The 25,091-nt window shown below is 47.2% G+C and overlaps 2 protein-coding genes across 2 annotated transcripts in view; one reads left to right on the forward strand and one right to left on the reverse strand.

Annotated features, from left to right (window-relative positions):
• Positions 1-43: 43 nt before the first annotated feature.
• Positions 44-5,335, forward strand: chdh (choline dehydrogenase; the record flags this gene model as incomplete). Its single annotated transcript, XM_083675529.1, has 8 exons — positions 44-84; positions 1,079-1,925; positions 2,105-2,256; positions 2,660-2,789; positions 3,212-3,346; positions 3,568-3,710; positions 4,255-4,357; positions 4,917-5,335. The coding sequence occupies exons 2-8, from the start codon at positions 1,163-1,165 to the stop codon at positions 5,333-5,335; spliced, it is 1,845 nt and encodes a 614-aa protein (XP_083531655.1). The 5' UTR covers positions 44-84; positions 1,079-1,162.
• A 3,428-nt stretch (positions 5,336-8,763) lies between these two features.
• Positions 8,764-25,091, reverse strand: part of cacna1db (calcium channel, voltage-dependent, L type, alpha 1D subunit, b) — a 63,873-nt gene continuing 47,545 nt past the window's right edge. The window contains exons 33-50 of the mRNA XM_083675520.1: positions 24,584-24,625; positions 23,481-23,609; positions 23,023-23,088; positions 22,828-22,919; positions 22,378-22,537; positions 20,483-20,610; positions 19,994-20,090; positions 19,678-19,780; positions 19,070-19,171; positions 15,315-15,451; positions 14,385-14,501; positions 11,920-12,326; positions 11,411-11,551; positions 10,758-10,921; positions 10,277-10,398; positions 10,002-10,136; positions 9,647-9,832; positions 8,764-9,083 (exon numbers count right to left, since the gene is read on the reverse strand). Of these exons, the coding sequence (XP_083531646.1) occupies positions 8,790-9,083; positions 9,647-9,832; positions 10,002-10,136; positions 10,277-10,398; positions 10,758-10,921; positions 11,411-11,551; positions 11,920-12,326; positions 14,385-14,501; positions 15,315-15,451; positions 19,070-19,171; positions 19,678-19,780; positions 19,994-20,090; positions 20,483-20,610; positions 22,378-22,537; positions 22,828-22,919; positions 23,023-23,088; positions 23,481-23,609; positions 24,584-24,625 (2,622 nt within the window). The 3' untranslated portion in view covers positions 8,764-8,789. The remainder of the gene's footprint in view (positions 9,084-9,646; positions 9,833-10,001; positions 10,137-10,276; positions 10,399-10,757; positions 10,922-11,410; positions 11,552-11,919; positions 12,327-14,384; positions 14,502-15,314; positions 15,452-19,069; positions 19,172-19,677; positions 19,781-19,993; positions 20,091-20,482; positions 20,611-22,377; positions 22,538-22,827; positions 22,920-23,022; positions 23,089-23,480; positions 23,610-24,583; positions 24,626-25,091) is intronic.

Consider the following 25,091-nt stretch of genomic DNA (forward strand, 5'->3'; position numbering starts at 1 on the left):
GGATACATTTCATTGTCCAGGTAACCGTAACTCCGCCCTAATCGCTTCCTACCAGCTGTAGCAGCCTGAGTTAAGAGAGCAGCAGTGAGTAACCCGTTTTTGTTTTACTGTTCGTTTTCTAAGCAGCAAATAGTCTACTCAATTTTGACAAAAGTTATCTTACATTGTTGCCGCTTTGTGTCAAATATGCCGCTACGTTTTGCTTAGTCGGTTTGCCTGCCTCGCAACAATCTAATCCACTCCGAAGTTTAGTTCTTTGACTTTTTTTCTTTGACTTTTTTTTATTATAGTCTAAATAACTGTCACGTCAAGGATTTAATAAGGATTCACATTGTTTCGTGTGATCTGGTGACATTATTGTAGTTGCAACATTAGCTGCATATGTTACAATATGAATGGAAGTTGTTTGTTTGCGATTCTGCAAGTGAAACTCGAGAGGACGTACGAAACCTCCCCCATAGAGCCCCCTCCCCATGTCAGTATGATGTCCTTAGGAGTCCACTGCTGCCCGAAGTAGCCAGACACAACAGCTATAATGTTGTCATATCTCCCATTGAGTCAAATACTTTGATTTCTTTAACGATTAAAAGCACCTCAGAATCTCCTCTGTCAGTGTGCACTGCGCGTGTGCGCAGGACTTTGTAGTGGACTTTGTATTGTGTGTTGTTTGATCTCTATATGAAGCTCAACTCGGTGAAATTGACTCCACTTCGAAGTAACAACTTTTTTTATCGCAATGTATAACATTAACATTTTCAAAACTGGTGTCTAGGTATATCATTTAGGTTTATGTGTTGTTTGGGCTGGCTTTGATCTTGATCTTATATGTAATTACGCATTAATGGAATGTGCATAGCCTATAGTAGCCTACCGATACTGCTGCACACTAATACTATTTTATTTGTTATGTAAATATCATTGTGTTTGTTTAATGGTATGTCCATACAATTTATCTTTCTGCGAATGATGCATAGCATTTTACATGTGTTACATGCTTAACATGAACATGCTTAATATGAACATTACAAATAAGAACATTGAGTGTTGTTGGAGTGTTTGATTGGTTGTATGTCCACAGGTCTGCTCCAGTATTTGAGGTGTTGGTCTGCTGCATGTTGGAGTAAGAGGGACAGTGAATGAGAACAGGACTTTCAGAGCCAGTATGTTGTGTGCCGTCATGTCAGGCATAGGGGTCCATTTGAGGCTGAGGGCGGGGGTGAGGATGATTGGGGTCTCCAGACCCACGTTAACCACCTCACCTGCAGCTTTGACCCAAACCCAGGCCACCACCTGCAGATTCAGCACCACCGCCACCCACCCCCAGACCCACACCACCCCGTCCTTCAGCTACGTGGTGGTGGGTGCCGGCTCGGCCGGCTGCGTCCTGGCCCACCGTCTGACTGAGGACACCAAGGAGTCGGTGCTCCTCCTGGAAGCCGGCCCCAGGGACATGGTCCTGGGCAGCCCCCGCCTCTCCTGGAAGATCCACATGCCCGCCGCCCTGATCTACAACCTCTGTGACCACAAGTACAACTGGTTCTACCACACCCAGCCCCAGAAGCACATGGACGAGCGGGTGCTGTACTGGCCGCGGGGCCGGGTGTGGGGGGGCTCCTCGTCCCTCAACGCCATGGTCTACATCCGAGGCCACGCCGAGGACTACAACCGCTGGCAGAGGGAGGGGGCCGAGGGCTGGGACTACGAGCACTGCCTGCCCTACTTCCGCAAGGCGCAGTGCCATGAGCTGGGGGGGGACCGGTACCGGGGGGGCGGGGGGCCACTGCACGTGTCCCGGGGGAAGACGGACCACCCTCTCCACCGAGCGTTCATCGAGGCAGGGCAGCAGGCCGGGTACCCGTTCACGGACGATATGAACGGACACCAACAGGAGGGACTGGGCTGGATGGACATGACCGTTTATAAAGGTAGGTGTGTGTGGATGATTCGGGAGGTGTGTGTGTGTGGGGGAGGGTTGATGTGGTGTGTGTGTGTGTGTGTGTGTGTGCGCATGTGTGTGCTGTGTCTCATATCTTTCCGCTTCCCCCTCTTAACTCTAACATTTCTCCCCTCCCCAACCCCCTCTCCCCCCATCCCCCCTCCCCAGGTAAAAGGTGGAGCACAGCCAGTGCCTACTTACGTCCCGTGGTGAGCAGACCCAACCTGAAGACAGAGGTGCGCTGTCTGACCACCAAGGTCCTGTTTGAGGGGAGGAGGGCTGTGGGTGTGGAGTACATGCAGAACGGACAGAAGAAAAAGGTAAGACTCACAGAGTCTTCATCGTATTGTAATTCTGTGGTGGGCGGGCTGAGGTGTGTAGAGGTCGATATAGGATATTCAACAAGCAAATGACAGCAATACAGTATAGGAGAGACACCATAGCTCTCTGGTCAGTGTAGATCTCCATGGTCTTCTCATAGTCAGGTGCAGTGCATTTGAATAGATCAGGGGAGGCTGGTGGAGGTAGGAATCAGAGGACGGGCTCATTGTAATGCATGGAACGGAATGAGGAATTGTATCAAACACGTGTCAATAATAGATATTAGGAGGACATTCTCAGTGTTCTTAAAACGTGTTTGATGTTAAAGCTGCCCTCTGTTCTGTTGCTTTTATCCTCCCTCACATTTTCTGTCCCCCCCCCCCCTCTCTTTCCCTCTCTCAGGTGTTTGCTGATAAAGAGGTCATTCTCAGTGGGGGGGCCATCAACTCCCCCCAGCTCCTGATGCTGTCTGGGGTGGGTAACGCAGACGACCTCAAACAGCTGGACATCCCTGTGGTCCAGCATCTCCCAGGTGACCTCTCTCTCTGACCACCTCTGACCTTTAGTCAGCTGGTCAGGCCACTGACCACTATGACCCACTGTCCTGTCAGTTCAGGTCACAGGAACGGAAGCCAAGTGGTTTGACTTGGTCGCTAGTTTGTTCCTGTGGGTGTTCTGTTATGCAACAGACAGCCATATGACAGCAAAGTGACAGGCTAGGTTTACCTACAGTCTAGGTTGATGAAAGTTCATGTCACAGTTAACTAGCTAGCACATTGCCAATCCATGTAGACATGAAGTTGCTAAACTGTTCAAAAGAGATGTCAACATTTATTTGACATTTCGGTGATGTCTTATTCACACTACTTACATTGTGTGTGTGTGTGTGTGTGTGTGTTTGTGTGTGTGTGTGTGTGTGTGTGCGCGCATGTGCGTGCATGTGTGTGTCTGCAGGAGTGGGCAGTAATCTTCAGGATCATCTAGAGTTGTATGTCCAGCAGCAGTGTACTCAGCCCATCACCCTGTACAAGGCCCAGAAGCCCTTCCATATGGTCAAAATCGGCTTGGAGTGGCTCCTCCAACACACAGGTACGAGACACACACACCTCCACTACACACACGGGTCGAACAGACACCGGTACCACACACACACACACACACACACACACACACACACACAAACAGGTACAGTTTTTTTTAGGTGGTTGTAGAATTTAACAGCTCTTTTCTGGACTTTTATAATTAACGGATATCGTCCTAATTCTCTCTCTCTCTCTCTCTCTCTCTCTCTCTCTCTCTCTCCCCCCCAGGATACGGGGCCACATCTCACCTGGAGAGTGGGGGCTTCATCCGGAGCAAAGGAGGTGTTGCCCACCCTGACATACAGTTCCACTTCCTGCCCTCACAGGTCATCGACCACGGCCGCGTCGCCTCCAAGATAGAGGCCTACCAGGTGTGTGCGTGCGTGCGTGCGTGCGTGCGTGCGTGCGTTTGTGTGCGTGTGTGTGTGCGTGTGTGCGTGCGTGTGTGCGTGCTTGTGTGCGTGCGAGTGCCCTTCCCTCATCCCTCCATGCTCCGATTCAAGTCTCATTCTGTTCCTGTACATTCCTTTTCTTTTTTCTTAGAAACACTTGTAAATACTTTATCAGTTTGAAGTGTGTGTGAGCATGTTGCCCCGACAGCTGCTCTTGCCAGATCCTGCCAGCCCTTAGAAACATCCTGACGCAACCCAGTACAGCAGTGGAGGCTGGTGGAGGTAGAAATCAGAGGACGGGTTCATTGTAATGCATGGAACGGAATGAGGAATGGTATCAAACACATACAGGCTGTAAAAGTATTTGATCACATCCTGATTACGGTTACTGTTTCCAGAGAAATTTGCCCTTGTTCATTTACGGCCAAACAAACACAAGTTGAATCATTTTTCCAGTGAAATGGTAGACTATTAGTCCTTTTGATCCCCCGACCAATGAGATGCCCTTTTTGATGTGTGACAGGTTCATGTCGGACCAATGAGAAGCACTAGTGTTGGCTGGTTGAAGCTGAAGAGTGCCAACCCACTGGACCATCCCGTCCTTCAGCCCAATTACCTCTCGACGGGTAAGGCCTCACACACACACACACACACACACGCACACACTGACATTTACCTGCAATAATTACCTGGGGGATAATAACACTGTTCCTGGCTTGGCACACTACAGCACTTCTGTAGAAATACAGGTTGAAATGTAATTATCTAGAAATACAAACAATGAATTTCAAAAGAACCTGACTGTAAACAACCTAAATCTGATGGAAGATTCCATCTAGCCCACACCTTAAATATTCCATTGCTGGTGGGAGGCTGGTGAACATAGACATCTGAGGAAGGGCTCATTGTCATGCATGGAAAGGAATAATGAATGGTATCAAACATGCGTCAACACCACATTGACACTCGTAGACGTTGTGGTGATGTCTCTCCGCTCTCACCCACACACATGCAAAATGGAAAAGGTCAGAATGAAAACTCAACCAACCTTTAAGTTGATATGTGACCTATCTCCTCTCTCTCTCTCTGTATCTTTCTTTTTCTTTCCCTCTCCCCTCCTCTCTCTCTCACCTCTTCCTCTCTCCTCTCCCCCCCCCCCCCTTCCTCTCCTCCTCTCCTCCTTAGACATTGACGTGTGGGAGTTTAGGGAGAGCGTGAAACTCTCTCGGGAGATCTTTGCCCAGAAGGCCTTCGACCCATTCCGTGGTCCTGAGGTACAGCCGGGACCCCAGGTCCAGTCGGACGCCGAGATCGACGCATTTGTGCGTCGCAAGGCAGATAGCGCCTACCACCCGTCCTGCACGTGTAAGATGGGCTCATCCTCGGACCCCCTGGCGGTGGTGGACCCCCACACGCGTGTGCTGGGTCTGGAGGGGCTCCGCGTGGTTGACGCCTCCATCATGCCCAGCGTTGTCAGTGGCAACCTCAACGCACCCACCATCATGATAGCGGAGAAGGCTGCTGACATCATCAGAGGGCGCCCGGCGCTGCGGGACCCCGGCGTGCCCGTGTACCAGCCCCTGTCTCTGGAGACGCAGAGATGAGCCACACACACACACACACACACACACACCCCTGTAGACCACAAACTAGCCCTAGCCTCTACTAGACCAGTGGCGGTAGAAATCGGGGAACGGGCTCATTGTAATGCATGGAATGGAATGTGGAATGGTATCGTCCTTAAAGTGTCGGTTGAAAGCATAATTATAGTCAAAGGTTTTAACCTGAAAGATATGAATGACAGGTTAGATCAACACCAGCATACTTTGGGTTGTGGGTTTGACACTCTTCCCCGCCCTCTTAACATATGTGTGTACTTTGGTCACAGTCCCATTCTCCATGCTTCTCCTTGTTTACTTCCCTCTCCCTCGTCGCTTTGAAAGGAATGGACCAGGGGAGGCTGGAACCTATACATTGTATTGGGGACACACTACACTAGGGGAATGGTACTCAGATTACACCCTAGCAGTAGAGGCTGGTGGAGGTAGACATCAGGCTCATTGTAATGCATGGAACAGAGTGAAAAATTGTATCATTCCATGCACACATGTTTGATATCATTCCTCATTCCGTTCCATGCATATAATGCGCATGTCCTCCGATTTCTGCCTTCACCAGCCTCCCCTGGAATGGACTGGTGCAAGTGATGTGGTGCAACTCCCTCTAACTCATGCTTACACCAGCCCTATGCTGTAAATCCATGAGGGACCATGAAGGAATGCACAGTATGGGGTGAATAGAAGGGATCCAAACTCAACCGTGGTTATGGTCGGAACCAGGAATCAGAAACCCTGAAAAGGGTTGACAATAAAAATATAGTTATTATTTTGCCAGTTGGTCTAAGATGGAAATTTAATCGTTTACATTGATGTTTACAATGATTTGAGAGTTGTTTTATATGATGAATAAGCTTTAGATGAGAGACTGAATTCACCATTCTGCCAATCATGTTAGTGTTAAGACATGATGTCTTGATTTAAGTATTATTATGTATCATTGTATGTATCACCTGCCATCACTACAGTGCCTCAATGAATTATGTTTTATATAGTATATGAAGCTAAGCTAACGCTACTTGTAAATCACATGAAGTATGTTATGGAGGTAAGCTAACACTAATACCCTCAGCTAAGTGAGCTACATTATTGCTGCAGTAGTCTCATATGCATGCACAGTATTTGAACCCTCATGGTGGGGTTACTGAGTTAGTCTCGGATTGAAATGAAGAATGACTCAAGTCTTACATTATTGTTCTGTAGTATTGAAGTTGTAGCACCCAGAAAATCAAAACAAACTGTGATTGTGAAAAATGAGTACGGTATTCATGTATGTTTATTTTTTAAGTTCCAGTCTGTGAGTAGACACTAACACACACGCACGCACGTACACACACGTTGACAACAGATTCTGTCCCTCTGACGTAGATCTCAGAGAGCGTTTATTCGGTTGTGATCATTACGAAGTTATCGACCAGCAGTCAATTCCAGGCAAAATATTAAAGAGATTAAAAGCAAAAATATAATAAAAAAGAGTTTTTAACCGATCGGTACAAAATCTAAAAGGTACTAATCTGCTACAAAGAATCAGCGTTAGTTAGCGGGTAGAAAGCAGGACTCTTCAAGTACAATTAATCTTTTTACACCTTCATTTACACACTGTACATGTTTTTATATTGCTGTCAACATTGTTTTAAAGCGTCTGTCTCTAAAACAGAGTTGTACAAAAAATAAAACTGAATTGCACACGTATTACAAACCGTGTCTGTCTCAGTTGTGTATATCTATTTTCATGTACTATCTTCATATACACGCTGATCAAAGAGGTTTTGGTTAAAGGATTGCAATCACATAATCACATTTCACTCTCTTGGCCGGTCTTTTGAGTGAAACGGAGACGACCAAAATTCCCGCAGACAGGAAATCCAGGAAAACATTTTTTTTAAAAGTTTCTTTTTACATTTTATCTTATGAAACAATTCAAAAGAAACTGAGATTATGATTTTTTTTTAAATGTTATCAGTTTGCTGAGTCTCCATCTCATGTCACCTTGAGTCTATGATTATAATTTGTAGTGCTCAGTATTTACTAGTGCTGAAGAGAACTTCAATGTTGTAAACACCAATTCATTGGTCAATAACACATTTTACACATCTCACACATTTTATATCCCTGACATGTATGGTAGCATACCTGGGGTTTACGTCATCCTGGAGTTTACATTTTACACATGTTTAGAAAATGCATATCAATATTAGAGCTTAGTTGGCCACACCCGTGTGAATCTTAAAAAGCACATCTGTACATTTTCCCTTTTGGTGTTATACTGAAGGAGCCCTTTCGTTGCACATAAAGGTCAGCGTTTCTTTTTTTTTTTTCATGAAAACTACGCAGTTGGAAAAAGCACAGTGAACCTCAGATAGAATTTTGTCGTATTTGACAGTGTTCAGTTCAACAACGTTGTTTTGAAAAGTACCCTGAAGTGTTAGCAGTGGACTATGCTGGTTAGTCGTAGAGGGCGGGTTGGAGCCTTGTAGTGAACTTCTGCACAAGTTATGTAAATAAACTCTTTCTCATAAAGTAACATTTCGAACAAGCCGACAGAGACCAAGGAACATTATGCACACTTCAGAGAAAGCATATCTTCATCATGTGCGTTCTAGAATTATGCGCGAACACAATGCATTCTATCAGAAAAAAGGCAAAACACAATCGACAATCATTACAAATAAAATGGCGTCTATCTATTACATACCATTGGGGAGGATAATTCCTATATAAAATAAATAAAATATAGAGCATTCTATATATATTTATACAAATAAATAAAGATTTTCTCTTCATATTAAAAGCAATCTCTGTCTGCGAGTGTCTGTTGCTGTGCATGTGTGATAGTGATAGTATCTCTTACACGCCTCCATGTTGAGTCTGCAACATTGCTGTAGCCCAAACACTTGTCTTTAGTATTGTTGTTCACAGTATTCATAGTGTTGCGTGTCAGTTTCCATCTCTTATTCTCAACTGTGTAAAGGGTAAGGCGGATGAGGGAGACCAGGGAGGGGGAGGCAGGGGTGGGGGAATATGATTTCACTGATATGTGCTTTCATATCAAGCCGCTGCTGTGTGGAGGGACACAACCCTAACTGCATGGTTCAACACATTTGAGATTATCCATTCCTCCATCTCTCTCTCATCCTCCCTTTCTCTGGGAGAGATTTTAGCAGTACGCCAAGATAGGTGACTTCTCTGTAGGCGGAGCTGTAGTGTATCCCTCCATCTACCCTCTCTCCATCCGTTCACTCTTCCACCTCTGGCAGTGATTCCATCCTCCACTCCACAGAAAGAAAGAAAGAAAGGCACTTTTTTGTTCACCTGTTTTATGTGTTGTCTTTGTCTTTAATCTGAGTGATGCTGTTGTGTGTGTGTGTGTGTGTGTGTGTGTGTGTGTGTTTGTGTGTGAGTGTGTGTGTGTGTGAGTGTGTGTGTCCAGTCAGAGTGACCGCTATAGCGTGGTGATGACGATCATCTCGTCCGTTAAGTCCTCCTCACACTTCCCACTCGTATCCGGTTCCTCGTCGCTGTAGTCATGGATACTGCAGTCCCTGAGGCTCACCGTCGCCAGTGTGTCCGTGGCCCCAGGCCCCGCCCCGTTACCCATACTGCCGTTCAGCAGGTTGTTAGCTGCGCTCTCCATCTCGTCGATGGTCATCTCACAGGCGTCGGCGATCTCGTTTTTCGTCGCCGCCACGAATTTGGGATCCTTGGCGTACTTTCCTAGTCCTTCAGAGATCAACACCTGAGACACGAAAGAGGAGAAAGAAATACAAATTAAACAAATTATAGTTGTTGTTGTTTTTTTGTTTTTTTTTTTTAAAGTTGGCTGTGTTAATCATACCCCATCTGCCCAACATTGTTACAGCTGATTCAGAGATATCTCCAAGCAACATTCAATACCTTGGTCCAGGACTCATCTACTGGGGGGGTACTGGGGGGGTACCAGGGGAGGCTGGTGGAGGTAGAAATCGGAGGACGGGCTCATTGTAATGCATGGAACCGAATGAGGAATGGTACACAAACGTTGTGTTTGATACCATTCCTCATTACGTTCCATGCAATGGGTGCATGCATGCGTGCATGTGCGTGGGTGTGTGTGCGTGCATGCTCGCATGCGTGTGTGCATGCCTGCCTGTATATGTGTGTGTGTGTGTGTGTGTGTGTGTGTGTGTGTGTGTGTGGGTGCGTGCCTGTGTGTGTGCGTATTGTCTCATGTCCAGTCAGAGTGACTGCTGTAGCGTCATCTGTGTGTGTGTGAGTATCGTGTGTCCCCCAGTACAACATCTAGGTGCCAGGGCTACTCACGGCCTCCACCAGACTGTTGGCACTGCCCCTCTTCTGGTGGTACTGTCTGCGGTACTCTGGGGGGATCTGGAGGAGGGAGGGGGAGTAGCCGTGGCCCAGGGGGGCCGAGGGGGCGTCAGTGTACCAGGAGCTCCGTCGGGCCGAGCCTGGGGTGCTGCTCACACTGCAGGGCCCACGCCAGTCCACCTGGACACACACAAACACACACACATAGACCATACACACACACAGAGCTAGGTGTACTGCTCACAAAACATACACACATAAACACATGCACATGCATGCACGCATACACACACGCACGCGCACACACACACACACACACACACACACACACACACACACAGACTCAGACCTGTATGAGAGGTGTGTAGTTGGGTGAGCGGTTCCTGGTGATGGGTGAGGCAGGGGGCGTGGCCCAGGAGCGTAGTGAGCGCGTTGGCGAGAGACGCTGTATTCTACTGGCATCCAGACCAGCAACCGCCATTACCTAGGCAACCGGAGAGAGGAGGTCAAGGGTCAACTCAAAAAACACAATCTGTGTGTGTGTGTGCGTCCGTCCGTGTGTGTGTGAGTGTGTGTGTGCGTCCATGTGTGTGTGTGTGTGTGTGTGTGTGTGTGTGTGTGTACCTGTTGCTGCATCAGGTGGAGAGGTAGAGCTGTGCGGTGGAGAAGGGCAGGGGACAGGGGGATCTGGTCCTGGCTGTGCTGTCTCCGGAGACACTCAAAGTTGAAGGAGGGTCTGTGGGGGGCTGGAAGGCACAGCAGACACAGCTGTCACTCACAGCTCTGTCACTACAGTGATGGATTATGTTAACAGACAATACAAGCTAAACCAAACAATACATGTGTCCTTGTGATTGGTGTAGCTGTTTGTCTGTTTGTGAAAAAGTTTGTTTAAATGTGATGTACAGTATATCTACAGTTTACGATGGAGTATTATATGTATTATAGGTAAGGATTGTGTCACGTCATTGTGTGCTTAATTGCCCCTACTATCCCGACCACTTAATAGAGTGTTGAATTAAATTGATTTGGGTTGAATCATCTAGATATTTCAAAGGTGATATTTCACAGGTGACCTAGCTACTAAGACTCATAGAACCCTCACAGTGAGGTGTGGAGGGGAGGAGCCGTCTCTTAGGCGACCGCCGACCATCCTGGTAGATGGGCTGTTGGTCGTCGTCATAGAAACAGTCCGACTGTTGGCAATCCCTGGATGCTTCTAGATCAAAGTCACTCTGATGGTCCTGAAGCTCCTTATTATGGGCCATCCTGCACAACAGACAATATACTTAACCTTTAACTCATTTAGTGCCAAGGGTGACTTATTGTCAACATTCTAGAGTGCCAAGGGTGACTTATTCACCACAAATGCAGAAATTATGATGCTTCATTTTGTAGCCAATCAACGTTATTGCTAGGTAAATACCACATAAAACACTTGCCACTCTAGGTGGTGAGTGTTACGGAATTATTTGGCAGTTAGTGAGTTAATAACAATATACTTGACCTTTATCAACATTATATTTGACCTTTATCAACATTATACTTGACCTTTATCAATAACATACTTGACCTTTATCAACAATATACTTGACATTTATCAACAATATACTTGACCTTTATCAATAACATACTTGACCTTTATCAACAATATACTTGACATTTATCAACAATATACTTGACCTTTATCAACAATATACTTGAACAATAAGAGTATGTTGCACCCTGGTGACCAGGTGGTTGTTGCCATGGTGTTACCTGTCTCTGGACAGCATGATGTCATCCTCCTGGTACTCCTCCCCGCTGAAATACTCTCCTGACCCTCTGTCATCATCGCTGTCCCCACCCCCTGGGTCCTCTCGGCGAATGGTGGGGTAGAGGCCACCCCCTGACTCCGACCTATGGCCAGAGAAGGTCAGAGGTGAATCAAAGAGCACCTTTAAAGATGCAATCTGAAATTCAAACAACAACAAAGCTGGCTCCTCTCCACTTCTTTGGTAAACAGCTGAGGGACGGGGCTGAAGAAATGTAACCACTCTCAATTTCATAGACGAAGGTATGGATGCAACGACTGACCATCCATGAAATCAACATTTTAATTGAAACCATGTTTTGAAGCTATACAGTGTTTGTTTACAATTGCATTTACTGAATGTAACCTTTAATAACAATATAGTTGACTTTTATCAACAATATACTCAACCTTTATCAACAGTATATACACACACATGCACACAGACACACACACACACTGCATCCTAACTGACCTCGTAGAGTGTGTCCTCCTGTGTGTGTAGTTGTCCGCCCTGCGACATCTGGAGCTGGAGGAGGGTGTTCCATTAGAGGACAGGCGCTGCCCCCCGTTGGATAAGGAGAGAACTGCGGGCACATTGGCGTTGTTGAGGTTGGCATTGGTGGACCTGGGGGACTTGGGGTAGGTGGAGTTGGGGTGGTAGTAGTGGTGGGCATGGGGGTAGTGGTGGTTGTAGGAGGGGACAGAATTGGAGTCGCCTGCCCCCCCTTCGTCTGAGCCGGGCAGGGGGGGTGTCCCGGGGGCGTGGCAGGAAGGGGGCGGGACCTGGAGGGGCCGCTGGGTCACGTTGGTGGAGTGGGACGAGCCCCAGTGGTCGCTGTTGACGTGGTTGATGTGGTTGCCAAAGAGACCACCGTTCCGCTGTGGGAACATTACATTAGAACCAGATATACCATAATAGGCACATTGGTCACACACACACATGCACACGCACACGCACACGCACACACACACACACACACACACACACACACACTGCTCACATTGAATATTGTTATGCTACAATATCTACACTAACATACTACATCATGTTGAATTATGTTGGCTATGCATTCTAAGTAGTGTGGACATGCTAGTGTTCCCAGTACGGCTGGAACTCACTCCCACCCCTGAAACCTAGCCAATGGCTGAACCAAAGATAAGGGTTGGGTTAGTCCTGGATCTGGATTTCTTGCCCATATTTTGTCCATGTGCCTCTTATGTAATACGGTGCTGTGTTTTGATGCAACACAATGCGACAAACAACGTTTCCCTAAGGGGATAATCAAGTCATTATCTTACATCTTCCTTCCAACTGTCACCTTGAGAAAAGTCTATTATACAGAGACACCTACCCTGTGTTATGTGTTGTGTTGTGTAAAATGTTGTGTTGTGTTATATGTTGTGTTATATGTTGTGTTGTGTTATATGTTGTGTTGTGTTGTATTATATGTTGTGTTGTGTTGTGTTATATGTTGTGTTGTGTTATATGTTGTGTTGTGTTATGTGTTGTGTTGTGTTATATGTTGTGTTGTGTCGTGTTATACGTTGTGTTGTGTTATATGTTGTGTTGGGTTGTGTTATATGTTGTGTTATGTGTTGTGTTGTGTTGTGTTGTGTTGTGTTGTGTTGTGTTGGATTGCTGTCCTCTCCACGAGCCCTCACCACTGGGGTCCCCCAAGGCTCTGTCCTCTATCTCTTGGCTCGGTAATTTCCTCACATAGTTTCTCCTACCACTGCTACGCAGGTGACAGTCAACTCTTTCTCTCTTTCCCCCCTTCTGACTCACAGGTGGCAACACGTGTCTCTGCGTGTCTTGCAGACATTTCAGCTTGGATGTCAGTCCACCACCTCAAGTTCAGCCTTAACAAGACTGAGCTGCTCTTCCTCCCGGGGAAAGCCTGCCCTCTCCAAGACTTCACCATCATAGTAGAGAACTCTACTGTGACCTCCTCTCAGACAGCCAAGAATCTTGGGGTGATCCTTGACAACCACTTATCCTGTGCGGCGAACATCACAGCGACAGCACACTCCTGTAGATTCTTCCTCTACAACATCAGTAGGATACGTCCATTCCTCACCAAAGAAGCAGCACAACTCTTGGTCAACACTTGTGATCTCTCGCCTTGACGACTACCGGGCTCCCCGCCTCTGCCATCAGGCCTCTACAGCTCAACCAGAATGCTGCCGCCCGTCTGGTGTTCAATCTCTCCAAATTCTTCCATGTCACCCCCCTCCTTTGCACCCTCCACTGGCTCCCGGTAGCAGCTCGCATCAGATTCAAGACCTTGGTGCTCGCCTACCGGGTGGCAAAGGGAACAGCCCCTCCCTACTTGCAAGCAATGTTCAGCCCCCAAACCCCTGCCCGATCACTCCGCTCTTCCACCTCGGCTGGCCGCCTAGCACCGCTGCCTCTATGTGGATGCAGCAGCCGCACTACTCGGTCACGACTTTTGGAGCTGGTGGAACGAGCTTCCCACTGCTGTCATGACTGCAGAGTCACTATCTATCTTCCGCCGTAGATTGAAGACCCATCTCTTCCGGCTACATCTTAACTGTCCCTCCTAAAGACCTCTTCATCCCCACTACCCCCATGTACAAGTTTCTCTACTATTAATAAATTAATAAAAAAATAAAAATGAAAAAATAAAGTAATTCTTCCTTCTTCTAGCATTGTGACAATAGCCTCTGGTCCTAGCATAGATTTCTTTTTCTTATGATGACTGTTGGATAGATGATTCACTTACTTAGACAAATGTATTTGTTGTAAGTCGCTTTGGATAAAGGAGTCTGCTAAATGCCATAAATGTAAATGTAAATGTAATGTTATGTGTTGTGTTCTGTGTGTTATATGTTGTGTTGTGTTCTATGTTGTGTTATATGTTGTTATATGTTGTGTTGTGTTATATGTTGTGTTGTGTAACTAGGACAGTCATTTACCCTGTATATCTCCTCGTCCTCGTCTGCGTTAGCCTCGACAAGCCCCTCGTCTTGGAAGTCACATGATATGACGCGGCGGATCTCAGGCCCAATGTCATGCAGCGTGCGGAGGCCAGCCTGCAACAAGGACAGGAGAGCAGCTCAGAGCTAGCAGACAGACACACACACAGTTACATAAACACACACACGCACACACACACACACACACGGTTACATACACACACATACAGACACAGACACAGACACAGACACACACACATACACACACACGGTTACATACACACACACACACACATGCATGCACATACACACACACACACATACACACACACACACACACACATACACACACACACACACACACACACACACACACACACACACACACACACACACAAAGGTTTGCAGCTGTAAGCGTGTCCAGAGGTTCAGCAGCACAGTGAGGAGCTGCGTGCAGGCAGGCAGGCAGGCAGAGATGTGTGTGTTTATTCAGGTTCTGAAGCTTGCTGCTTTGCTGATGTCCAAGTACTACTTCAGGTAATGAGTTAGTTTCACACTGAGGACTAGGGGGTAGTGGGTAAGTGCTAGGGGCTAGGAGCTAGGGGGCTAGTGGGGAGGGGCTAGGGACTAGGGGCTAGGAGCTAGGGGGTAGGAGCTAGGGGTAGTAGCTAGGGGCTATGGGGTAGGGTTAGGGGTTAGTGGTTAGTGGCTAGGGGTCTAGGGGCTAGGAGCTAGGGGTTGTCGCTAGGGGCTAGGGGGCAGGGTTAGGGGTTAGTGGCTAGGGGTCTAGGGGCTAGGAGCTAGGGGTTGTGGCTAGGGGCTAGGGGGCAGGGTTAGGGGTTAAGGACTAGGGGCTAAGGGCTACGGGTTAGGGGCTAGAGGTCTAGAGACTAGGAGCTAGGGGCTAGGTCTCAGCCTATGTTGACTCACCTGAAGGGCAACGGTGGTGTTCAGACCTTCCCAGGAGTGAACTCCCACAAGGCCTTGCTCTTTGCGTTTCTTGAACTTCCTGAAGTAGTCCTGTATCAGGAAGGTGGCATAGAACTTCCCCACGGTTATCTCGTCATCTGATTGGACAGACCAAAGACACGCCTCCACTGTCAAACTGTCACAACGTAGCCACACTACGCCAAACCACAGCATACCATACCACACTGCACTGCACCCTGGGAAACAACCTGTCACCTGACCCCAATGCCACACACTCATCATTTAATTGGTCAACAGACTACACACACACACACACACACACACACACACACACACACGCCTCCACTGTCAAACACCACGTATGTGTTACAATGAGCTCGTTCTCCACGATTTGTACCTCCACCAGCCTCCTCAGGTCTACATGTATGGCAGGACAGCGACAATGGAGCAGGCTATGGCACACACCAGTCTGGCACCAGGCTAGCTGTTCACCTTGTGTGAGCCAGTGTGTCTCTTGAGAAAGAGATTGTATCTCTGTGAGTCATTACATAACATGCTGTGTGGTTTCAGACTAGTGATAGCATCTACAGCTCCTCAGCTCACTTCCACGCTGTTTCAGACACAACTCTGTGGTGAGAGTTCTCAGAGATACACAGACGTGCACGTACACATATCAAAAACTAATGAGAAACGTGTTTTCCATCAATACCCAAGACAACAATATGCAGCAACAAACTGTACTGTGTGAATGTGACACACACACACACACACACACACACACACACACACACACACACACACACACACACACACATACATATTCACACACACACACTGTCTTCTGATTTCTACCTCCACCAGCCTCCCCTATGTCACCTCTAAAAGCACAGATAAAAGCCTCTAACACTAGACAGCTGTATCTACCAGCAGCACATTCACGGAATCAGAGGAGAGCAGAGGTCAGAGTGACTCAGTTAGTCAAGCACAGCAGGGACAGGGACAGGAGAGGGAGAGGGAGAGAGCGCAAGGGGGGGAGGGAGAGAGAGAGAGGGGGAGAGAGCGCAAGGGGGGGAGACAGAGAGAGAGAGGGGGAGAGAGCAAGGGGGGGAGACAGAGAGAGAGAGGGGGAGAGAGCGCAAGGGGGGGAGACAGAGAGAGAGAGGGGGAGAGAGCGCAAGGGGGGGAGACAGAGAGAGAGAGGGGGAGAGAGCGCAAGGGGGGGAGACAGAGACAGAGAGAGAGAGAGGGAGGGGAGGGAGACATAGAGGGAGAGAGGTAACTCTGGTTCCATGCCACCAGCCTAAAACAGAACTGCGTCAGAATATTCCAGATAGCGGAGAGAGGGAGAGAGCTCACAGTACGGAAGAGGAGAGGAGAAGCTGCAGAGGAGAGAAACTTGGCAAAGAGAGAGAGAGAGAGAGAGAGAGAGAGAGAGAGAAGAGAAACATGAGTTAGTAAACTACACTAAAGCATGCAATGCTAAGACCATGAGAGAAAGCACAAAGCATAGTCCTCTAGATGAAACAGACGACAAGGACACAGTGATGTGGTGTGTGTGTGAAACAGACGACCGGGACAGAGATGTGTGTGAAACAGAGGACCGGGACATAGAGATGTAGTGTGTGTGTGTGTGTGTGTGTGTGTGTGTGTGTGTGTGTGTGTGTGTGTGTGTGTGTGTGTGTGTGTGTGTGTGTGTGTGTGAAACAGACGACCAGAACATAGAGATGTGTGTGAAACAGACATAGCACAGCAGAGAGAGACACAGTCTACTGCACTTCAACACAAAAAAACCCCACAGCCATTGACCCACATACAGGATATCTATCAAGGGAGGCTGGTGGAGGTAGAGCCTCCCCTGATATCTATGGTCCAACACACTACAGTATGCAGCTCTGGACAAACAAGCACCGTACAGTGCAAAACAACACACACTATGAGGTTGCACAGAATGGTGAATCTTAGACTGCACTGAGCGTGTGAGAGATGGTGAGAGGAGGAGAGAGAGAGACAGAGAGATGGTGAGAGGAGGAGAGAGAGACAGAGAGATGGTGAGAGGAGGAGAGAGAGAGACAGAGAGATGGTGAGAGGAGGAGAGAGAGACAGAGAGATGGTGAGAGGAGGAGAGAGAGAGACAGAGAGATGGTGAGAGGAGGAGAGAGAGAGACAGAGAGATGGTGAGAGGAGGAGAGAGAGAGACAGAGAGATGGTGAGAGGAGGACAGAGAGACAGAGAGATGGTGAGAGGAGGACAGAGAGACTGAGAGAAGGTGAGAGGACCTCTTCACCTCCACTACCCCCCCTGTACTAACCCTACCCCATACCCTAGAGACCTCTTCATCCCCTCTACCCCCCTGTACAAGTTATCTCCTGTTAATAATAAAACATTTAAAAATAAAATAAATATAAAGGCTTCTGGCATTACGACTGCCAATGGCCCCTGGTGTGAGCATTGATTACTTTGTCTTATAATGACTGTTGGATAGATGATTCACTTACTTAAACAAATGTATTTGTTGTAAGTCGCTTTGGATAAAGCCGTCTGCTAAATGTCATAAATGTAAATAAAAAAGGAGGACAGAGAGATGGAGAGAAGGTTAGAGGAGGACAGAGAGACGGAGAGAAGGTCAGAGGAGGACAGAGAGACGGAGAGAAGGTTAGAGGAGGACAGAGAGACAGAGAGAAGGTTAGAGGAAGACAGAGATAAGGTGAATTCCCATGAAGTGATGATGCAGAGTTCCTGTTTCTCTATCTGATGCTGCTCTTATCTGTGGTCAAACTCAGATACAGACAAAGATGCATGAATGCAGAGGCGCACATACACACACACACACACACAAACGTATGCACGCACGCACGCATGCACACATACACACACAAACGCATGTGCTCACACACACACACACAAACACACACAAACGTATGCACGCACGCATGCACACACAGATACACACACAAATGCATGTGCTCACACACACACACACACACAACACACACACACACACACATGCACGCATGCATGCACACATACACACAGCAATATCTACACATGCAGCAAACACAGGAAGAGATGCCTGGAACTGCCAATCAGCAGTCGCAAAGCCACAAGAGTCACAATTTCTTTCACATACAATCTTCTGTATGTGAAAGAAAGAAATACGTTAGATGAAGGACTTTGCTGGTCTAGGAGAGGAGTGGCTTGGATTTATAAAAAGAGATAAAGTAGTACTTTAGCTAGGAAGCTTTTGGGAAAGTGACCCCGGATCATTCCAGTGACCAGCAAATGGGTTCACTTTCCAGGAAGAACAGCTGGAGCTTGTCTGGCGTAGATTGGCTTGTTTATGGTGGAAGTTGACCGTTGCATTTAAAACTTTAAATAATGAATCTTATTTCAAGTTACAACTAGAGACTGATGCTGAACATATTCAAAGGCTTAAGCATGATGGTGCAATATGCCAGGCTCTTAAATATCCAATGTGTCAGTGTTTTAATTGTATCTGGCCCTATTCTAAATAAACTACCTCCACCAGCCTCCCTCATCGATGTAGCAGGAAACATTTGGCAGCCTTGAAAATGCTTTTTTGGACAGCATTGGAACCACACAATTATAATCAATTGTTGGCTGTGTGTGTGTGTGTGTGTGTGTGTGTGTGTGTGTGTGTGTGTGTGTGTGTGTGTGTGTGTGTGTGTCTGGTGTCTTTGTGTGGCCGTCTGTACACATGTAATTTGTGTGTGTGCGCGCGCGCGTGTGTGACTGACCGCCTGCCGGAGGCACCACTTGGTCCAGTAGTTTCATACTGGTCCTCTTCCAGATCTTCTTGATGACTGCTCGCAGCTCCTCATTGGCCTGCTCCAGGTTGCCTAGGACACAGACATAGTCATCTGAGATGTGATTGGTTGGGACCACAGTGTCAGTACTGAGATGAGTAAAGTAAAAGGAAAAAAACTGTCTCAAACATAGTAATCTTATTATCAGGGAACACCGTGTAGCTCAGGAGCACCCTTTTGTGGCTATGGGCAGAATTTAATCATCTCCCATGAAGTTCGTGAAAGAATGGCCTCTTTTAATTGTGTGTCTGATGCAGGGGAGGCTGGTGGAGGTAGAAATTGGAGGATGTGTTTGATACCATTCTTCATTCCATTCCATGCATTACAATGAGCCCATCTTCCGATTTCTACCTCCACCAGCCTCCCCTGGTTGATGACAATATGAAGAAAGGGTAATCTACTCTGAAAAGGAAGGAGAGGTGAAGAATACAAACTGCCCAATACACTACTCACTCTAGTGTGGGTTGAATGACTATGACAATGGGAGGCTGGTGGAGGTAGAAATTGGACTGGAGGACTGTGATGAAGCATTCACTCACCGTCAGTCTTGATCCTCAGAGCCGTACGCACCAGGGCAAACAAGGTAGCGTTGAACATCACCGTACCATCACTGTTCAGGGGCATGTTCATAGCTACCAGTCTCTGAGATAAAGAGTGAAGATGAAATCAATGAATTAACAATGTCTTGAGTTTTTTTGTATGGTTGTATGGGTTTATTTGTATGGGTTACACACAGCTTAGGTTAGGGTTAGGGCAAGGGCTAGGGTTAGAGCTAGGGTTACGGTTAGGGCTTGGGTTAGGGCTAGGGTTAAGGTTAGGGCTAGGATTAGGGTTAGGGATAGGGTTGAGACCCACCTTGCAGGCCACTCTGTGTGGACACAGCTTGCCGAAGCCCAGAGGAGGCTGGATACGTCTGAGCAGAGTGACTACATCCAGGTGCTTTATCCTGCCCCTGGAGACCATGGAAAACAATGGACCAGTTACAATTCATCAAGGGTGGAACCCTAACCCGAGATCTGCGCCGTAACTCCGACATATGCGTAAATCTTACATTCATGTCAATGGGATGATTACACTTGTGGAACTCCTATCCCTAGTTAGGATTCCAGAGTGAAAATTCAGATTTACCCCAACCCTGCCAAATATCCAATATCCAATACTGCACACAGCAACAACACACTGTGAATCTAAAGTCTTGTAGGGGATCATGTGTATGTAAGGATCCATAGGGTTAGGGCTAGGGCTAGGGTAAGGATTAGGGCTAGAGTTAGGGTAAGGGCTAGGGTTAGAATGTAAAGTCCTGTAGGGGATCATGTGTATGTAAGGATCCATAGGTAGACTCACTTAGCCTCTGGGTCGTACTCAGACCAGATCCTTTTAAATTCATCCAGATGATGGGGGCCCAGGATCGACCAATCACGAGTCAGATAGTCAAAGTTGTCCATGATGACAGCAACAAACAGATTGATGATCTAAAACAGGGGTATAAACTACAGTATTAGTGTCGCTGAGGGCGAGTCTAGTACGGCCTTTCCCCGGCCTAAACACCATTCCCAACGTTACCCAGTTAAGCACAGCAGGATTGGCCCGAGGTTTGAGAGCAACCTTGGTGAATCACCACGTCACGGCGAGAAAGAGAAAAAGCTTAGCAGCTGGGGGCCCGACCTGACGAGGGACACCGCGGCTGCGGATGTTCCTGTAACACATTTTATCTTCCATCTATCCCTCAAATAGGTGCAACTGCATAACTGCTTATGAATGATACGTTGATTAAAATAGGTGTAAACTGCATTACTGCTTATAAATGATAAGTTGGTTCAAATATGTGTAACTGCATAACTAAATAAGAAGAATTAGAATGCAAGTGTATGACCCTGGGTCAACATATATGCTTGGGCCTCATTGTGATGACAGCTTACTAACACGGAAGGTACTAAGAATATAGAAATATAGAACTGTTTGATTGTGTAATCTTACTCAGGGATGATTACTGAAGTATGCTACCATATGTACTAATGTTAATTTTGATGATACATAGTTATCACAGCATAAGAAGGGTTAATAGTGTAAGACCTGCGGGATGAAGTGGGTCAGGAAATCCCCAACAGAAAAATCCCCAACAGAAAGTACCCTTGTGTTCATAATCAAGCATGAGTGTACGCACGAAAATACACACTATGATTAACACATATATTTAGAGACAAACCCACAAAACACCTGCAGGTGTTAGACGAACAGGAAGCCACATAAGAGAGGGTGAGGGCAAACAGGAAGCCACATTGAAGGACTTTTTATCGAGAATATAAAAAGAGCTCCCCGGAGCAGTACAACGGTCATTCCCCGCTGAGGAGCGTAAATACCTGGAGGCCCGGAGCAGGAATGAGCGTGTTGTAAACTACCCCGGAGTGGAAACTGGAGCTTTCATACTCTAGCATCCGAGCAGATTCTCCGTGACCGGAGCTCACACTCTGATTGAATTCTGACTGACGGCCTCGCCACTCAAGCCCAACGGAGGACCTTGGCGGACCTTTCTTTGTACAACAACGGCCGTGGCGGAAAGAGGAACCGGCTACGCTCGACGGAGTGAGACTGGGACTTCTCTAAATTTCACAGGCAGAGTAGGGACAGACTGATAGGTTTTTATTCTTTTCTAATTTTTATCGTTTTTGAATACTACCATTTTACCATTTAATCACTGTGGGGGGACATGCAGCGTTCGGCCTGTAGAGGGAGCTACAGGACCGTGGCCGGGGTTGTGTCGGCGAGACTTTTGTTGCACACCTGCTGCGAATTAAGTCTCGCCGGCGAATGTTTAAGATGTGTGTGCTTCTGCCATTTCAGTAGGAGAGGTGAGCTGGGAACGGCGAGAGAGGGAGAGAGAGAGAGAGAGAGAACGAACATTCTGACGAGGCTGGAAAGCCACTTAAGCTTTACGAAAGACTTTATGAATAAACGGGAGCAATCCCTGATCCCTATACTGCGTCTGCCTCTGTGTATAAACGGACATTGTTACAATCACTCTGCCTGTAACGCTGCAATGCTTTAAGCCATCATTAAAGAATTTAACCTGCATTTAAAGGCCTACATAGGACCAGTCAGCAGCTGACAGGGTAAGACCCTGCAGGCTGAGGATCCACACCTGTTATCAGAGGGTTGGTCGGGGGCTTCTGTACAGGGCCTGAATACCCGGGAGACGTTAGATGCAGTAAAATATTGTGTGTGTGTGTGTGTGTTGGTACCAGGAAGGCGCAGAGCATGTAGAAGCTGATGAAGTAGATGATAGCGAAGCCGCTGCCGCAAGTCTTCTCCTCCCCAGGGTTGTAGTCAGACTCAGAGTCACACAGCTTCCCTGGCAGACACGCCAACATGATCTCCTGCCATGCCTCACCTGTAGCACACCTGAGAGAGAACCACAACTTAACCACAACATGACCACAACATGACCACAACCATACACCATGACCGTACACGCGCCAACATGATCACCTGCCACGCCTCACCTGTAGTACACATGAGAGAGAACCACAACTTAACCACAACATGACCACAACCATAGACTATGACCATACACATGCCAACATGATCTCCTGCCATGCCTCACTTGTAGCACACCTGAGGGAGAACCACAACATGACCACAACCTGACGACAACACAACCACAACACAACCACACCCATACACACACTCACCTGAAGAGCATCAGGACCGCTTGAGGAAAGGTCTGGAAGTTGTTGTTGCGGTTGATGTGTGTGCCGTCTACCATGGCGATCTTCCCAAACACCTAGAACACACAGAACATGGCACCACAGCTGATACATGACTCCTATCACTAGTCTCCTCTGAACATGTGTGAGGGAGAGAGTCTGTCTGTCAGTGTGAGCTACCTGCATCCCGATGACAGCATAGATGAAGAACAGCATGGCTATTAGAAGAGCTACGTAGGGAAGAGCCTGAGAGAGAGAGACAGGGGGAGAAAGGGGGGGGGGGAGAATGTTTAATTAGTGTGTTAAGATACTACTACTATTGATTACCCACTCAATCTACAGCCTTCACTCTCATCTGTATGGACTACATCCTCTCACCTGTATGGACTACATTCACCTGTATGGACTACATTCACCTGTATGGACTACATCCTCTCACCTGTATGGACTACATCCTCTCACCTGTATGGACTACATTCTCTCACCTGTATGGACTACATTCACCTGTATGGACTACATTCACCTGTATGGACTACATTCTCTCACCTGTATGGACTACATTCTCTCAACTGAATGGACTACATTCTCTCACCTGGAAGGACTACATTTTCTCACTGGGACAGACTACATTCTCTCACCTGGAAGGACTTGATGAAGGTCCACAGGAGCGTTCTTATGCCCTCCCCTCTGCTGAGCAGCTTGACCAATCGCATGACTCGAAACAGTCTGAAAAACGTTATGGAGATGCGAGCGCTGTCCTCTGTGTTCTGAGACGGAGAGAGACACGAGATGTAACAACCAGAGGGGTGTGTGCGTGTGCGTGTGCGTGTGCGCGCCTGCGTGTGTGAGTGTGTGTGCGCGTGTGCGTGTGTGTGTGCGTGCACACGTGCGTGTGTGTGTGTGTGTGTGCTTGTACATGCGTGTGTGTGTGTGCTTGTGCGTGTGTGCGTGAGTGCATGTGTGTGTGTGTGTGCGTGTGTGTGTGTGCGTGCGTGAGGGCGTGAGTGCGTGTGTGTGTGTGTGTGTGTGTGTGTGTGTGTGTGTGTGTGCGTGTGTGTGTTACAGTAAACATAACAGAAGAGGAACGTGCAACCTTGTCTTGTGTGACTGCATACATGAGCACACACATAGCCAGACAGAACAGAAGTGTTTCCCCTGAATGTTATTCAATGGAAATTAACCTGAATCTTCTCCAGCGTTGGCCAGCAGCAGAGTCTTGTATATACTGTATACAACTCTGGTGTGTAGGTCAGGGGAGGCTGGTAGAGGCAGAAATCGGAGGATGGGCTCATTGTAATGCATTGAACAAAATGAGGAATGGTATCAAATAGGCGTTTGACACCATTCCTCATTCCATTCCATGCATTACAATGAGCCCATCCTCCGATTTCTGCCTCTACCAGCCTCCCCTGGTGTGGATCCACAGACATGCTTCTCTGGATGACTGCTTTATAAACAGGTGGGCAAGCCAATAGAATCTATGATCCGGATCACAAACAACACAAACAAGACTTGAAATGAAACAAATATCAAGATGCCCAAGATCCCCAAACCAGAACTGATCTTGTCATTGGTACAGACAGCAAACAAGACCGCGACAACAAAGAGTGTGAATTCAAGAGGTGATGTCTCATTCCAAACTAACGTGACGAGCAAGTGATGACAAAAACAGCTCGATGCTGAGACAAAGATGAGGAGGAGGAGGAGGAGGAGTTTGGTAGTGGGAGGGGCTTCTTCTTACCCCTGGTTCCACTATCACCTTGACGACGGGGATTGCTGCCGACTTGAAACCAAAGTCCTGGGTTAAACTACTGTCCACTTTACGACTTAATAATCCTCAATACTATAAAACAACTGCTTCACAACACCATCACTGTACAGCTCTTCATTGTTCATTCAATCAACAACTAGCAACGTTATTATTGTTGTAACATGATCAGTAAAACTCAACAGTGACCAGAGAGAATCTTGGACAGGACAATAACATAGGCAACATTGTCACACCAAAGACATTCAGTACCATCCACTTGGCCTCGCATGCAAAGCATAACCACCAGTATCTTAGCATTGACAACGTTACATACTGCATGCCATACAATCTTACACAGGGGAAGACAAGATACAAGATATGCTACACTACAAACTGTTCAAAAAAAGACCACATCGACCAGCATCGGAAAACGAGTGAAGTCCTTGAGAGACAGCCTTAGTGAAGTCCTTGAGAGACAGCCTTAGTTAAATGATATTTT

Source organism: Argentina silus (assembly GCF_951799395.1).
Source record: "Argentina silus genome assembly, chromosome: 8".
NCBI lineage: Eukaryota > Metazoa > Chordata > Actinopteri > Argentiniformes > Argentinidae > Argentina > Argentina silus.